This window comes from Osmerus eperlanus, chromosome 14 (genome assembly GCF_963692335.1).
Source record: "Osmerus eperlanus chromosome 14, fOsmEpe2.1, whole genome shotgun sequence".
In the NCBI taxonomy this organism is placed as follows: Eukaryota; Metazoa; Chordata; class Actinopteri; order Osmeriformes; family Osmeridae; genus Osmerus; species Osmerus eperlanus.
In genome coordinates this window covers 17,786,777-17,803,840 of record NC_085031.1, presented here as the reverse complement: position 1 = coordinate 17,803,840, position 17,064 = coordinate 17,786,777, and the positions used below count along the sequence as shown (strand labels likewise).

Sequence of the window (17,064 nt, the reverse complement as noted above, 5' to 3'; positions counted from 1 at the left end):
GCGGTGTCGCCGGTGCTAGTGGAACTAGCAAAGTGACTCATTTGAAAACTCAAGTGGATTTTTCAAAATGCGGTATTTTTGGATTAGTTCTGTTTCCTTTCTCGACGTGACAAAGGTTTTTGGTCTTAAAATGTCCCTGTTTATTCTTGCCTAGCCTGTGGGTGAGGATTTATGGACTAAGCCTCCAACTTGTTCACTGATCAGTGAATGGAACTACTCGGGAAAATAGATGAAAAACGTCTTTACTGTTAATCTACTAAAAGGTACAAATTAATAATGCGTGGACGTTACACCACTCATCCTAATTTAGCTAATTTCAATCAAGGTAAAAACGAAAACAGGTTCCGTTGCTCTAATAACATAATACAACGCATAACCGCAAACGGTGAAAAAACGTTTTGAGTTGCTGTCGTAATAGTCCTTCCTTTTAGAAGAAACCAAGCTTGTTGTTTATTTATATGCTAATATATGTCATTCATATTTTCTCTGCCACTTTTATAATCAGAATTACCGCCTCCCACCAAGATGACGTATGTATGTGGCCACTCCGTGACGCGCGGTGTTGATACAGCGCGTTCATGCTGTGCGGCAGAGCGGCGCTAGAGAGGAGGCGTCGCATTTATTGTTGTTCGATGTGGAAGGCAGCTTTTGACTATTAGATTGCCCTTTCCCCCGAAGAACAGTGACAACGCGATTACGAGTGTTTATATGTTGTCGTCGAGATATTTTGAAAATGAGTAGGCCTAAAGGTGTGTAACAACGACGAAGCGTCGGCGCCGTAATGAATTGCACCTGGCAGCGTCTTGACGGTAGAAGATGAACAACAAAGACTGCTGATCCATCGCGCTTCACTTCATCTTTGAAAAACAGCAGAGAATTATCAATGTAATCCTTTTTTCGCGTCCAACCCTGCAGTCTATGCAACTCCAATGATCAAGCAATGCTTCAGAAGAACGTGTGACTTGCAGTTTGTGACAGTCACCGCGCACGGTTAGGATCTGAACACGGTAATAGCACGCGGGGTCTATAAGTTTGGAGCGTCTATCTTATCATTCGCTTGCGCGCTTTATGCGTCGAATATTAACGTTTTACTTGTTTATAATATAAGAATATACGGTTGTTACCGCACCACGCTGTCGCGCAATGGTGCGTGTGTGAATAGGCAGCCAAGCTTGCGCTTATAAAACCGAATCAGCGGTCTGATTTGACAGGCGTAACCTGAAGCAGCTGGAATCGATGTAACATAACAAAATACAGGACAAGATGTGGGTCAACCCCGAGGAGGTTTTGCTGGCGGGAGCGCTGTGGATCACCGAGAGAGCAAATCCCTATTTCATCCTCCAGAAACGGAAGGGCCACGGAGACAGCGGTGGAGGACTTGCGGGTGAGTCTCCTCTCCCTCTCTCCCTCTCTCTCTTTCCCTCTCTATCTGTCCATATCTGTCCACAGCAGAACCATGTATTATGCTGGGCTGAAAGACTTCTCCCCTCCTCAGTCCTCCTGTCCGGGAGGGTGCTACCCATGTGGGTGGAGGAGGAGGGTGTGCAGTAACAGGCGACAGGTTTAGTCATGTAAGTGTATGTGAAGGACAGATTGGCGTCAGAATATCTGGAAGAGGGGCGACTGGAACATGGGAGTTCAGTCAGTTATTATGGGATGGAGGGGGGGGGGGCATAGTGGTGCCGTCCATTCTTTGAATGGAGGGAGTCAAATGAGACAGAGATACGACACTAATGCTGGTGTAAGGGCAGACCACCAGGATACTCATCAAAGGTCTGTCTCAATGGAGGGAGGAAGGGAGGGATGGATGGAGGGAAGACTGAGTTGCCAGGGCGACAGTCATGGTGGTATTGACAGTGTACTGTCCCCAGTCCCCATGACCTTGTGTACAGTAGTGATGCTAGCCGGTCTCTCTAAGCAAGTTAGACAGGTAGATCATGTGGTTCTCTTCTGTCAGGTGAAGTCCCTTCACCCTGCCACTCATAGAGTCCATCTGAAACTGATCAATAAGGTAAACAGATCATTGGTCAATATACCCGTGAAAAAAAGACTTGTGGTTGTCGATCATCTCTCAGCCTCTCTCTCTCAGCCTCTCTCTCTCTCTCTCAGCCTCTCTCTCTCTCTCACTCTCTCTCTCAGAAAGGCAGGCTGATGTCTTCAGACTCGGCTGATCGATAATCAATATCATTAGCTGATCAGAGCATCTCTCAGCAGTCTGCAAAATGGCTGCAGTCTTAACTCCACTAGATAGCGACACACACACACACGTGTATGTACACATACTCACACACACACACACACGTGTATGTACACACACTCATACAGACACACACACACAGAAATCTACCGTGACACTTGTTGTTGAATCCTCGTCTTCCTCCTTCTGTGGTCCGCGTTGGGTCAAATAGTGTTCATCATGTCTCTCCTCTCTGAAGTCAAGCTTCACCCTATCTTCATCATGTCTGTCCTCTCGTCTGTCCTCTTATGTCTCTCCTCATGTCTCTCCTCTCATGTCCCTCCTCTCATGTCTCTCCTCTCATGTCTGTCCTCTCATGTCCCTCCTCTCATGTCCCTCCTCTCATGTCTCTCCTCTCATGTCTCTCCTCTCATGTCCCTCCTCTCATGTCTCTCCTCTCATGTCTGTCCTCTCATGTCTCTCCTCTCATGTCTCTCCTCTCATGTCCGTCCTCTCATGTCTCTCCTCTCATGTCCCTCCTCTCATGTCCCTCCTCTCATGTCTCTCCTCTCATGTCCCTCCTCTCATGTCTCTCCTCTCTGAAGTCAAGCTTCACCCTATCTCACATTACTTCCTCATTATACAACATTTTGTGTATCGTTGCATACTTGATATCATGGTTGACATGTCACATAGCACTGTACATTTGACATTTTTTCTGCACTGCAAACAATTTTTGTAAAACAATTTTCACAAATATTTTTTAAACCTTTCAAAACTTTTTTTCAAAAATATTTTCTCAACCTTTCAAAACCTTTTCACACACACGGTGAAAGTAGAGTAGAGGAGAGGGTAGAGGAGAACAGAGAAGCCTAAAACAGAGTAGATTACAGCAGAGCAGAGTACAATAGAGTACAGTAGATTATAGTAGAGTCCTCATCAATGATGCAAGAAAAATCTACTTAAGTACAGAATGGGAAAATGTGTCCAAACTTTTGACTGGTACTGTACATTTAATGAAGTATTTGTACTTTGTTACTTCCCATCTCTGAATGCTACGTCCTACATGCTACATGCTAAGTACATGAAATAGGAACCAGGTAGAGGATGCTCCAGGGGGTCCCTCCCTCCCTCCCTCGCTAGCAGCATAGTGTGCAGAGTGGCGCTAGGGGATGATGTCATGGTTATGTAAACGCCCAGAGTGCACCCACTGTTGTGCCAGTTGGTGCTGGAGAGAGGGAGGAGGGAGAGAGAGAGGGAGGAGAGAGAGAGAGAGGGAGGAGGGAGAGAGACATGGGAGGAAAGAGGGGAGAGGTAGACAGGAGAGAGGAGATGAGGCAGATAGGAGAGGGTGGAGAGAGAAGGGAGAGAGGAGAGGGATAATAGAGAGAGGAGAGGGAGGAGAGAGAAAGATGAGAGAGAAGATGGAGGAGTCAGAAAGAGAAGAGAGGAGAGGAGAGGGAGGAGAGAGAAAGAGGAGAGAGAAAGAGGAGAGAGAAAGAGGAGAGAGAAAGAGGAGAGAGAAAGAGGACAGAGAGGAGAGAGAGGACAGAGAGGACAGAGAGGACAGAGAGGAGAGAGAGGAGAGAGAGGACAGAGAGGAGAGAGAGGAGAGGGAGGAGAGGGAGGAGAGGGAGGAGAGGGAGGAGAGGGAGGAGAGGGAGGAGAGAGGTCTGGAAGGTGGGGTCTCTCCTCGTAAAGCTGCTGACCCAACAACAAGTAGGACCCTGGATGGCAGCTTGATGAACATGAAGAAGAACATGCTTCATCCCATCCAGGGATCAGAGGTTATCTGAGACAAGGGAGGAGGGAGAGAAAGGATCTGTATATGACCCGAGAGCCCCAGGTCTTCATATTGGAGAACTGAAATGGACTTGTGTACAACATGTACAGCTTATCCTCACAGCCACAAGACTGTGTCATCAGGGTGGGTACAAAAATTGATTCACATATGAATCGCGATTCAGTCTTCTAGCAATTCACATCAATTCACAAATTTCAAAAATGGAATCGAATAGATACAAGTAACACTTAACAGCAAACTGGAATCAAATGTAAGCATATATTGAGTCGAAATTTGATTACAAATCGAATCGTGACCCCCAAGAATCGATTTGAATCGAATCGTGAGGTACCAAAAGATTCCCACCCCTACTGTGTCATGACTTATTTTTCGACATTGTGAAACATCAATTGCTGATACGATACTGAACATTGACCGCTGTGGTTTTCCAAGCACGTGCTGGCCAGAGGAGGAGTCAGTGAGGCATGATGAAGACACACAGACAGCAGGTCATGGGAGACACACAGACAGCAGGTCATGGGAGACACTGCTTTGTTGGTCCAGATGGTGACATCTGCTCCAGACCTCACCTTTGCCCCAAGCCTCAGAACAACCTTTCACCTCCCCCCCTCTCCAGGAAAGAGGGGGAGAGAGGGGGAGGGAGGGAGGGAGGGAGAGGGGGAGAAAAAAACACCCTCCAGTTGGGGACAGAGAAATAGTAAGAACAACAAGAACAGCAGCCTCCTCTCCTGCCATCCTCCCCTTCTCTCCTTTTCTCTAGGCCAGATCAGGTTCCTGTTATCTGAGACTGTATTGATCATTCCTTGGCCCTGTGGCGGGGTGATGAAAACAGTCCCCCTCACCACTGACTTCTTGAACGTGATGTTGGGAAGACATGACACGCAGTGGAGGAAAATGTCTAGATTCACTCTGAGCACCATGTCACTTCCTGTCTTCGCTCTGAGCACCATGTCACTTCCTGTCTTCGCTCTGAGCACCATGTCACTTCCTGTCTTCACTCTGAGCACCATGTCACTTCCTGTCTTCAATCTGAGCACCATGTCACTTCCTGTCTTCAATCTGAGAACCATGTCACTTCCTGTCTTCACTCTGAGCATCATGTCACTTCCTGTCTTCGCTCTGAGCACCATGTCACTTCCTGTCTTCGCTCTGAGCACCATGTCACTTCCTGTCTTCACTCTGAGCACCATGTCACTTCCTGTCTTCAATCTGAGCACCATGTCACTTCCTGTCTTCAATCTGAGCATCATGTCACTTCCTGTCTTCACTCTGAGCACCATGTCACTTCCTGTCTTCAATCTGAGCACCATGTCACTTCCTGTCTTCAATCTGAGAACCATGTCACTTCCTGTCTTCAATCTGAGAACCATGTCACTTCCTGTCTTCACTCTGAGCACCCTGTCACTTCCTGTCTTCACTCTGAGCACCATAGCACTTCCTGTCTTCACTCTGAGCACCATGTCACTTCCTGTCTTTTAGAGGGAGGGGAAGGAAAGGGGAGGGCTGTGACACGAAACATCACGACTTGTTCTGCAGCTCCCTGGCCTGTTAGGTCTGTGTTCCTGCTCTTACACACCACACACATATACACACACTGCTCTGTTCCTGTTGTAGGTCTCCACACACATACATGCACACACATTTACATTTAGTCATTTAGCAGACGCTCTTATCCAGAGCAACTTACACTAAGTACAGGGACATTCCCCCCCGAGGAAAGTAGGGTGAAGTGCCTTGCCAAAGGACACAACGTCATTTTGCACGGCCTGGAATTGAACCGGCAACCTTCAGATTACTAGCCCAATTCCTTAACCGCTCAGCCACCTGACTCCCATATACACACACACACACGCACACACACACACACACACACACCACACATACACACACAAACACTTTTGTTGACATTATCTATCCTCTGCTTGCTAATTATAGAAATATTCCTTTCTCCTTTGTCTTGTTGTGAATCCGAGAGCCACAGCCAGCTGCTGTGTGTGTCAGCTGACACGAGGAACCTGTAAGGTCACGTGACACACTAGCCTGGGGGTGTGGTCTTGGGCACACGGGTCAGAACACACACATGATCTGCTGGGTTACACACACACACTACACACTACACACCACACTACACATACACACACTCTCCCACGCACACACCAGCACCCAGTTGTGTTCAGTCTCCAGGATGCCTGTAGGGTCTGTTCTCCTGGAGCATCCAGACAGTGGAGGCTGTTCATCCTGAATGTTTACTGGCTGACTGTCTGCCCCCTCAGGCCTGTTCAGCAGCCTTCAGCCTGTCTCACTCGACAGGGACGACTGGTTCAGCCTGTCTCACTCAACAGGGACAACTGGTTCAGCCGTGGCATGTTTCAGCTGTGAGGAGTCATTGTGAGTGTGTCCGTTAGCAGCTGGGAGGAGTCATTGTGAGTGTGTCCGTTAGCAGCTGTGAGGAGTCATTGTGAGTGTGTCCGTTAGCAGCTGTGAGGAGTCATTGTGAGTGTGTCCGTTAGCAGCTGGGAGGAGTCATTGTGAGTGTGTCCGTTAGCAGCTGTGAGGAGTCATTGTGAGTGTGTCCGTTAGCAGCTGTGAGGAGTCATTGTGAGTGTGTCCGTTAGCAGCTGGGAGGAGTCATTGTGAGTGTGTCCGTTAGCAGCTGGGAGAAGGTCAGTCTGGTAACTTCTGAGATATGGTGCTGTGCTTCAGTGTCCACAAAAACGCTTTGAAATGGAAATAGTCATTCTGACACAAGGCTTTTGTAGACTGCAACAAACCTTCCCCCCTCCCTCCCTCCCTCCCTCCCTCCCTCCCTCCCTCCCTCCCTCCCTCCCTCCCTCCCTCTTGGTGGGGACTCTGGACGTTGTTCTAACCCCATGGTTCTGTGTAGCAGGTCTGCTGGTGGGGACTCTGGACGTGGTTCTAACCCCATGGTTCTGTGTTGCAGGTCTGCTGGTGGGGACTCTGGACGTGGTTCTAACCCCATGGTTCTGTGTTGCAGGTCTGCTGGTGGGGACTCTGGACGTGGTTCTGGACTCCAGTGCTCGTGTGGCTCCGTACCGGATCCTCTACCAGACTCCAGAGTCTCTGGTCTACTGGATCATCGCCCATGGTAACGTAGCCCATAATAACCCTCTGTGCCACCACACCCACGCCAAGACACACACACATACACTTCCTATTCCCCTGGTGACTATTGCCAAGCGACGACCATTATCACGCCCCCCCCCCCCCCCCCCCGTGTTAAAGAGGAAGTGAGCAGGGGGGATCACTTGGACTGAAGGGGAACCAGGGAAGTTGATATGTGGAGATCAATGCCCTCAGACATGATGTCATAGGTGATGTCATGTTCCGGAACATTAATGAACATCGTACCTTCACACACTCACACGTTGAGCTGAGTAGGTATGTTAGCACACACACTCACACACATACTTCATCTCTCTCTCTCCCCCTCCTCTCTCTCTCCCCCTCCTCTCTCTCCTCCTCCCTCGTTCAGGGACGTCTCGTCAGGAGATAACAGAGCATTGGGAGTGGCTGGACTGGAACTTGCTGCAGACTCTCTCCATCTTTGAGAACGAGAACGACATCACAACCTTCGTCAAAGGCAAAGTTCAGGTAGCCCCCAAAAATGGAAATCATCAAAAAAGGATCAAATATGAAATAAAAATATATTTGTCTTCACAGTATTGCCTATAACAGTATTTAACTCAGAGTTAAGAATCTTCTTCTGGACATTTGACCTGACAATGGATTAGAATCTTAAAATCTTTGCATCTCCTCCAAACTCCTTCTCCCTCTCTTCCCCTCTCCATCTCACCTCTCTCTTTCTGTTTCTTTCTCCCTCTCTTTCTTTTTCTCTCTCCATCTCCCCTCCGTCTTTCTGTTTCTTTCTCCCTCTCTTTCCTTTTCTCTCTCCATCTCCCCTCTCTCTCTACCTCTCTCTGTCCCCCTCCCTCCTTTTGCAGGGCATCATCGCAGAGTACACGAAGAACCAGGAGGTGAAGGAGGAAGAGGACAGCGAGAAGTTCAAGGAGTCCACCTCAAAGTTCCTGCGTCTGTTCAGCATGCCAGAGAAGGAGATGCTGGTGAACTACTACTCGTGCAGCTACTGGAAGGGCAAGGTTCCCCGCCAGGGCTGGCTCTACCTCAGCATCAATCACATCTGCTTCTACTCCTACATGCTGGGCAAGCAGGGTAGGCAGCAGCACACACACATGTGCTTTTAGTTTGACACGCTCTTGGATTGAGAATTAGCATCACCTGACCCTCCTCCCCCTCCCCCCTCCCCCTCCCCCCTCCCCCCTCCCCCCTCCCCCCTCCCCCCTCCCCCCTCCCCCCTCCCCCCTCCCCCCTCCCCCCTCCCCCTCCCCTCCCCTCCTCCCTCCCCTCCCCCTCCCCCCTCCCCCTCCTCCCTCCCCCTCCCTCCTCCCCCCTCCCCCTCCCCCCTCCTCTCCCCCCCTCCTCTCCTCCTCCCCCTCCCCCCCCTCCTCTCCCCCTCCTCTCCCCCCCTCTCCTTCTCCCCTCCCCTCCCCTCCTCTTCCCCTCCTCTCCTCCTCCCCTCCTCTCCTCCTCCCCCTCCCCCTCTCCTCCCCCCCTCCCCTCCTCCCCTCCCCTCCCCTCCTCTCCCCCTCCTCTCCTCCTCCCCTCCTCTCCTCCTCCCCCTCCCCCTCTCCTCCCCCCCCCCCCCTCCCCTCCCCTCCTCTCCCCCTCCTCTCCTCCTCCCCTCCTCTCCTCCTCCCCCTCCCCCTCTCCTCCCCTCCTCTCCCCCTCCTCTCCCCCCCCCTCCTCTCCTCCTCCCCCTCTCACCCTCCTCCCCTCCCCTCTTCTCCCCCTCCTCTCCCCCTCCTCTCCCCCCCCTCCTCTCCTCCTCCCCCTCCCCCTCTCCTCCCCTCCTCCCCTCCCCTCCCCTCCCCTCCTCTCCCCCTCCTCTCCTCCTCCCCCTCCCCCTCTCCCCCCCTCCCATCCTCCCCTCCTCTCCCCCTCCTCTCCTCCTCCCCTCCCCCTCTCCTCCCCCCCTCCCTCCCTCCCCCCCCCCTCCTCTCCTCAGGTAACATGGTGGTACGCTGGGCAGATGTCACTCAGCTGGAGAAGAGTGCCACCCTCCTCCTTCCTGACATGGTGAAGGTGAGGACACACACACACTATACACACACTATACACACACACACACTATACACACATACACTATACACACACACACACTATACACACACACACACTATACACACACACACACTATACACACACACACACACACACTATACACACACACACTATACACACACACACACACTATACACACACACACACACTATACACACACACACACACACACACACACACTATACACACTATACACGCACACACACTATACACACACACATCCTACACGCACACACACATCCTAAACACACACACACACACTGTACATACCCAGACACAGAAAACATCCTCATCATTTTTCCCGTATTTCTCATCACTGAATGTTCCCCTTCTTCTCCCCCCCCCCCCCAGGTGAGCACCAGGACCAGTGAGCACGTCTTCTCCATGTTCCTCAACATCAACGAGACGTTCAAGCTGATGGAGCAGCTGGCCAACATCGCCATGCGGCGTCTCCTAGACAACCAGGGCTTCCAGCAGGACTGCTCCCTGCCACGCCTGCGCAGGAAGTCCCCCAAGAAGGTTCCTGCTCTCAAGAGGTGAGGAGGAGGGGAGGGAGGGGGAGAGGGGTAAAGGGGGGAGGGAATTGAGGGGTAGGAATGTAGAGGAGAGAGGGAGGGATGAGTGGGGGAGGGAGAGAGGGAGACAGAGGGAGGAGAGGGGGGGATGTGTGTTTGTGGTGTGTGTGTATTTGTATCTGTTAGTGTGTGTGTGTGTGTTAGCAACATGGTGACACCAGTGACCCTCTCTCTCTCCTCAGAGATCTGGACGCCCGGGCGAAGAGCGAGCGTTACCGAGCTGTTTTCCGTCTGCCGAAAGACGAGAAGCTGGACGGCCACACGGACTGCACCCTCTGGACGCCCTTCAACAAGCGCCACATCCTGGGACAGATGTTCGTCTCCACCAACTACATCTGCTTCACCAGCAAGGAGCTGACTCTCTGTAGCCTCATCATACCACTACGAGAGGTGGTGGATACACTCCCGCCGCATCACACTGTTAGGAACTACAAACCGCTTAAGGTTTTGGTCAGTAGTCACTAACAGTGTGTGTGTGTGTGCGCAGGTGACGATCGTGGAGAAGGCAGACAGTTCCAGCGTGCTTCCCAGACCTCTGTCCATCAGCACCAAGAACCGCATGACCTTCCTGTTCGCCAACCTGAAGGACCGAGACTTCCTGGTCCAGCGCATCTCCGACTTCCTGCAGCAGACCGCGCCCCGGTACCTGGAGAGAGAGCTGACGGGCAGCCTGACCAGCTCAGAGGACGAGGTGCACATCTGGCTCACCTGCAGCTTGTTACTAACATCTTGGAGATCTGGCTCCAGTTCTGTTTGGGTAGTACTAGTGATGGAGTGCATTTCCCCAGATTTCATAACTGTGAGTCAAATCAGACAACTCTCTTCCCTCTCTCTCCACGCCCCAGGGGTGTTCCCAGGGTTCTCTCCTGTCCAGCAGCCCTCAGAGGAGTCTGGGCTCCGAGGGGTCAGAGGTCGAGCGCCAGTTCAACCTCAACGACAACAGCGTTCCCACAGCGACGCAGGCCCTCATGACCATGTACCGGCGACGCTCGCCCGAGGAGTTCAACCCCAAACTGGTGCGTTCAGGCTTCCCTGCGGGGGCAAAGGAAGAGAATGGTGGCTAGGGAAGGGTGTGTTGTTAGGGAAGGGTGTGTTGTTAGGGAAGGGTGTGGTTGTTAGGGAAGGGTGTGGTTGTTAGGGAAGGGTGTGGTTGTTAGGGAAGGGTGTGGTTGTTAGGGAAGGGTGTGTTGTTAGGGAAGGGTGTGTTGTTAGGGAAGGGTGTGGTTGTTAGGGAAGGGTGTGGTTGTTAGGGAAGGGTGTGTTGTTAGGGAAGGGTGTGGTTGTTAGGGAAGGGTGTGGTTGTTAGGGAAGGGTGTGGTTGTTAGGGAAGGGTGTGGTGGTTAGCAAAGGGCTTGGTGGTTAGCGAAGGGCGTGGTGGTTAGGGAAGGGTGTGGTTGTTAGGGAAGGGCGTGGTGGTTAGGGAAGGGCGTGGTGGTTAGGGAAGGGCGTGGTTGTTAGGGAAGGGTGTGGTGGTTAGCGAAGGGCTTGGTGGTTAGGGAAGGGTGTGGTTGTTAGGGAAGGGTGTGGTTGTTAGGGAAGGGCGTGGTTGTTAGGGAAGGGTGTGGTGGTTAGCGAAGGGTGTGGTGGTTAGCGAAGGGCGTGGTGGTTAGGGAAGGGCGTGGTTGTTAGGGAAGGGCGTGGTTGTTAGGGAAGGGTGTGGTTGTTAGGGAAGGGCATGGTGGTTAGGGAAGGGCGTGGTTTGCCCTCTCTCCTGAAGTGAAACCCGTACAGATGCAGCAGCAGCAGCAGAGCAGCAGCTTGTAGAGGCTCAACCTCCAGCGTGCCCTGGGACAGACCAGTGCCCCGGGACAGACCAGTGCCCCGGGACAGACCAGTGCCCCGGGACAGACCAGTGCCCCGGGACAGACCAGTGCCCCGGGACAGACCAGTGCCCCGGGACAGACCAGTGCCCTGGGACAGACCACCGCCAGCTGGTTTAGAGGTTGAGACAGGAAGACCAAGAGTTCAAAGTTTTGACGTTGCTCATGTGGGGTTGCAGAGAGAGGAGAGTAGGCTATGTATGGGTAATATTTAATACATGTGGTTTAATATGTAATTTCCGACCACAGTTACTTGATGTAAACCACTGTCGATGTATGCCCTATCCTGTAAAAGAGGAGTTTGAGTTGGTCTGGTTTCTGGAAAACCATTATCTGGCCTCTTTCATGCTTTTAATTTCTCTCGCTCTCTCTCTCTTTCGCTCTCTCGCTCTCTCCCCCCCTCTCTCTCCCCCCCTATCTCTCCCCCACCTCTCTCTCTCTCCCCCTCTCCCCCCCCCTCCCCAGGCTAAGGAGTTCCTGAAGGAGCAGGCATGGAAGAGCCACTTCAGTGAGTACGGCCAGGGTGTGTGCATGTACCGCACAAACAGGACGGAGGAGCTGGTACTGCAGGGAATCCCTGAGAACATGAGAGGAGAGCTGTGGCTGCTGTTCTCTGGTGAGGCACACACTACACTACACACACACCCCACACACACTACACTACACACACACCCCACACACCCCACACACACTACACTACACACACACCCCACACACACACACCCCACACACACTACACTACACACACACCCCACACACACTACACTACACACACACCCCACACACCCCACACACACTACACTACACACACACCCCACACACACACACCCCACACACTACACTACACACACACCCCACACACCCCACACACACTACACTACACACACACCCCACACACACACACCCCACACACACTACACTACACACACACCCCACACACACTACACTACACACACACCCCACACACACACACCCCACACACACTACACTACACACACACCCCACACTACACACACACCCCACACACCCCACACTACACACACACCCCACACACACTACACTACTCACACACCCCACACACACTACACTACACACACACCCCACACACACACACCCCACACACACTACACTACACACACACCCCACACACACTACACTACACACACACCCCACACACCCCACACACACTACACTACACACACACCCCACACACCCCACACACACTACACTACACACACACACTACACACACCCCACACACTACACACTACACACACTACACTACACTACACACTACACACTACACTACCCTACACACACCCCACACACACTACACTACACGCACACACTACACACACTACACTACACACACACTACACACACTACACTACACACACACTACCCTACACACACCCCACACACACTACACTACACACACACTACACTACACACACTACACACACACTACCCTACACACACCCCACACACACACACTACACACACACCACACACACACACTACTTTACACACACACTACACTACACACACTACACACCCCACACACACTACACACACACTACCCTACACACACACTACACACACACCACACACACTACACACACACTACACACACACACACTACCCTACACACACACACACTACCCTACACACACACTACCCTACACACACACCACACACACTACACCACACAACACACACACTACACTACACACATACCACACACACACACACACTACACTACACACACACTACCCTACACACACACACACACCACACACACTACACTACACACACACTACACACACACCACACACACACACTACCCTACACACACACCACACACACTACACTACTAGGGAGTCAGGTGGCTGATCGGTGAGGGAATCGGGCTAGTAATGTAATGTACACGCACACCACACACACACTACCCTACACACACACTACCCTACACACACACACACACACTACCCTACACTACACACACACACTACCCTACACACACACTACACACACACACTACACACACACACTACCCTACACACACACCACACACAGACACACACACACACACCACACACACTACCCTACACACACACCACACACAGACACACGCACACACGCACAGACAGTTTGGGAACTGTGTTCACCAGCATCTCGTTCTGAAACAGTCACACTGCAGTAACCACATACACTGTCAAACTTGCTCACACACTTAAACACAGACTTTCTCTCACACACACATTTTGTCTCACACACTCAAACACACACGCTCACACACACTTTCTCACACACTTACACAACGCAGCATGTGGTGGACACCACGCGATATGTTTGCAGATACAACAACCACATGATATAACCGTTTACACGCTCATTCCACCTAGCAGAACCAGGACATGAGAGACCTGTGTGTTTGTACAGTGGAGGGAGCCACTGTACAACTGCTGTACAAATGCTAGTCATTAACATGACTAGCATTTGCATGACTAGACTTATCATTAACATGGCTAGCATTAGCATGCTTAGCATTAGCATGGCTAGCTGTACATTTGGGCTGAGCAGTGAACTGAGCCAGAACTCTTCAAAGAAGATGTACACTTACACACACAGACTCCATTCTCTGTGGACTGTGGTGGGCTGTGTGTCCTCGTTATTACATGTGATACAAACACACAACCACACACTCATCATCAATGAAAGGTGACCTAGTTATAAAACAAACCAAAAGTATAGAACAAAGACATAAACCCCTTGCCTAGCCTCCCCCTCTCTCCCGCACTCCCAGGGGCGATCAACGAGATGGCGACCCACCCTGGCTACTACGAGGGGCTGGTGGAGCGCTCCATGGGCCGGTACAACCTGGCCACGGAGGAGATCGAGAGGGACCTGCATCGCTCCCTGCCGGAGCACCCTGCCTTCCAGAACGAGATGGGCATCGCCGCTCTGCGCCGTGTGCTCACCGCCTACGCCTTCCGCAACCCAGGGATCGGGTACTGTCAGGTGGGGGCCACGCTCACACACACGTCTAGCCTCTCTCACACACACACACACACACACACACACACACACACACACACGTCTAGTCTAGCCTCTCACAAACACACACAGACACAAACAGACAGACACATCACCTCTATTCCCACCCCATGTCCCCAGCACACCTCAATCTTGGTTCCTAGCTAACCTTGGTTCCTACCTTTGTTTCCTGTCAGGCCATGAACATTGTGACGTCGGTGCTGCTGCTGTACGCTAAAGAGGAGGAGGCCTTCTGGCTGCTGGTGGCTCTGTGTGAGAGGATGCTGCCTGACTACTACAACACCAGGGTCGTAGGTCAGTCTGTGTGTATGTGTGTCCCTCCCTCTCTACAAGGGTGAACTGGCAAAACAATATGTTCCTGAGTATCTCTATTTTCTTCCCTCTAACCCTCACCCCCTCTTCTCTCCCCCTCCATTCCTCTCCTCTCCCCCTCCTCTCCCCCTCCTCTCCTCTCCCCCTCCTCTCCTCCTCCTCCTCTCCCCCTCCTCTCCCCTCCCCCTCCTCTCCCCCTCCTCTCCTCCTCCTCCCCTCCCCCTCCTCTCCTCCTCCTCCCCTCCCCCTCCTCTCCTCTCCCCCTCCTCTCCTCCTCCTCCACTCCCCCCCAGGGGCTCTGGTGGACCAGGGTGTGTTTGAGGAGCTGGCTAGGGACTATGTTCCCCAGCTGTATGACTGCATGCAGGACCTGGGTGTAATCTCCACCATCTCCCTGTCCTGGTTCCTCACCCTCTTCCTGTCCGTCATGCCCTTCGAGAGCGCAGTGGTGGTGGTGGACTGCTTCTTCTACGAGGGCATCAAGGTGATCTTCCAGCTGGCGCTGGCCGTGCTGCACGCCAACATCCACCAGCTGCTGAACTGCAAGGATGACGGCGAGGCCATGACTGTGCTGGGAAGGTGAGGTTGGGGGAGAGGGGGGAGGCTGGGGGGAGTGGGGAGAGGCGGGGGGGAGGCAGGGGGGAGGGCAGGGTTGTACCTGGTTCTCAGCCTCTTGTAGCCTCAATGTTCGTCTCCATGAAGTGTTGTTCATAAGTACAGCTCCTTGTGTTCAGGTACCTGGACAGCGTGACCAACAAAGACAGCACCCTGCCTCCCATCCCCCATCTGCACTCCCTGCTGACGGACGACACTGCTCCTCACCCTGAGGTGGACATCTTCAAGCTGATCCGCAGCTCCTACGAGGTGGGTCCCTAATCCTCACCCCTAACCCTCACCCGTCACACTAACCCTCACCCATATCTACCCCAACCTTATCTATAACAGCTCCTATGAGGTCGGTCTGGCTGGGCTCTATCTATCTCTCTCTCTCTCTATCTCTCTCTCTCTCTCTATCTATCTATCTATCTATCTATCTATCTATCTGGCTGAAGTTTTGTTTTTCTGGCTGGCTGGCTGAAGTTTTGTTTTTCTGGCTGGTTGTCCATGTTTATCCAATAAAATGTTTTCTGCATCTCTGAAATGATGTCTGTCTCTCCCTTTCTATCTCCCTTCATCTCCGGTTGGTCTGTCCCCCCGGCCTTTGCCCCTGGTAGAAGTTTGGCTCTCTCCGTGCTGATGTCATTGAGCAGATGCGTTTCAAACAGAGACTGAGGGTCATCCAGACCATCGAGGACACCACCAAACGCAACGTGGTACACACTACCACACACACACCATACACACACTACCACACACACACCATACACACACTACCACACACACACCATACACACACTACCACACACACACCATACACACACTACCACACACACACCATACACACACTACCACACACACACCATACACACACTACCACACACACCATACACACACTACCACACACACACCATACACACACTACCACACACACACCATACACACACACACACACCATACACACACTACCACACACACACCATACACACACACACACACCATACACACACTACCACACACACACCATACACACACTACCACACACACACCATACACACACACACACACCATACACACACTACCACACACACACCATACACACACACACACACCATACACACACTACCACACACACACCATACACACACTACCACACACACACCATACACACACACACACACCATACACACACTACCACACACACACCATACACACACACACACACCATACACACACTACCACACACACACCATACACACACTACCACACACACACCATACACACACACACACACCATACACACACTACCACACACACACCATACACACACACACACACCATACACACACTACCACACACACACCATACACACACACACACACCATACACACACACACACACACCTACCACACACACACCATACACACACACACACCATACACACACCACACACACACACACACTACCACACACGCACCATACACACACACACACACACACTACCACACACGCACCATACACACACACACACACACACACCATACACACGCACCACACACACACC

The 17,064-nt window shown here is 52.0% G+C and overlaps 1 protein-coding gene across 1 annotated transcript; it reads left to right on the top strand.

Moving 5' to 3' along the window:
• Positions 1–564: 564 nt before the first annotated feature.
• On the top strand, positions 565–16,234 carry tbc1d9 (TBC1 domain family, member 9 (with GRAM domain); the record flags this gene model as incomplete). The annotated part of the gene is made up of 16 exons (XM_062478268.1): positions 565–1,007; positions 1,212–1,384; positions 6,976–7,086; positions 7,474–7,592; positions 7,943–8,171; positions 9,025–9,101; positions 9,492–9,676; positions 9,898–10,105; positions 10,203–10,406; positions 10,561–10,731; positions 12,001–12,151; positions 14,341–14,555; positions 14,768–14,885; positions 15,197–15,482; positions 15,638–15,767; positions 16,118–16,234. Coding segments are annotated over exons 2-16 (2,442 nt in total), but the record flags the coding sequence as incomplete, so codon positions are not given.
• Between the last annotated feature and the right edge of the window lie 830 nt (positions 16,235–17,064).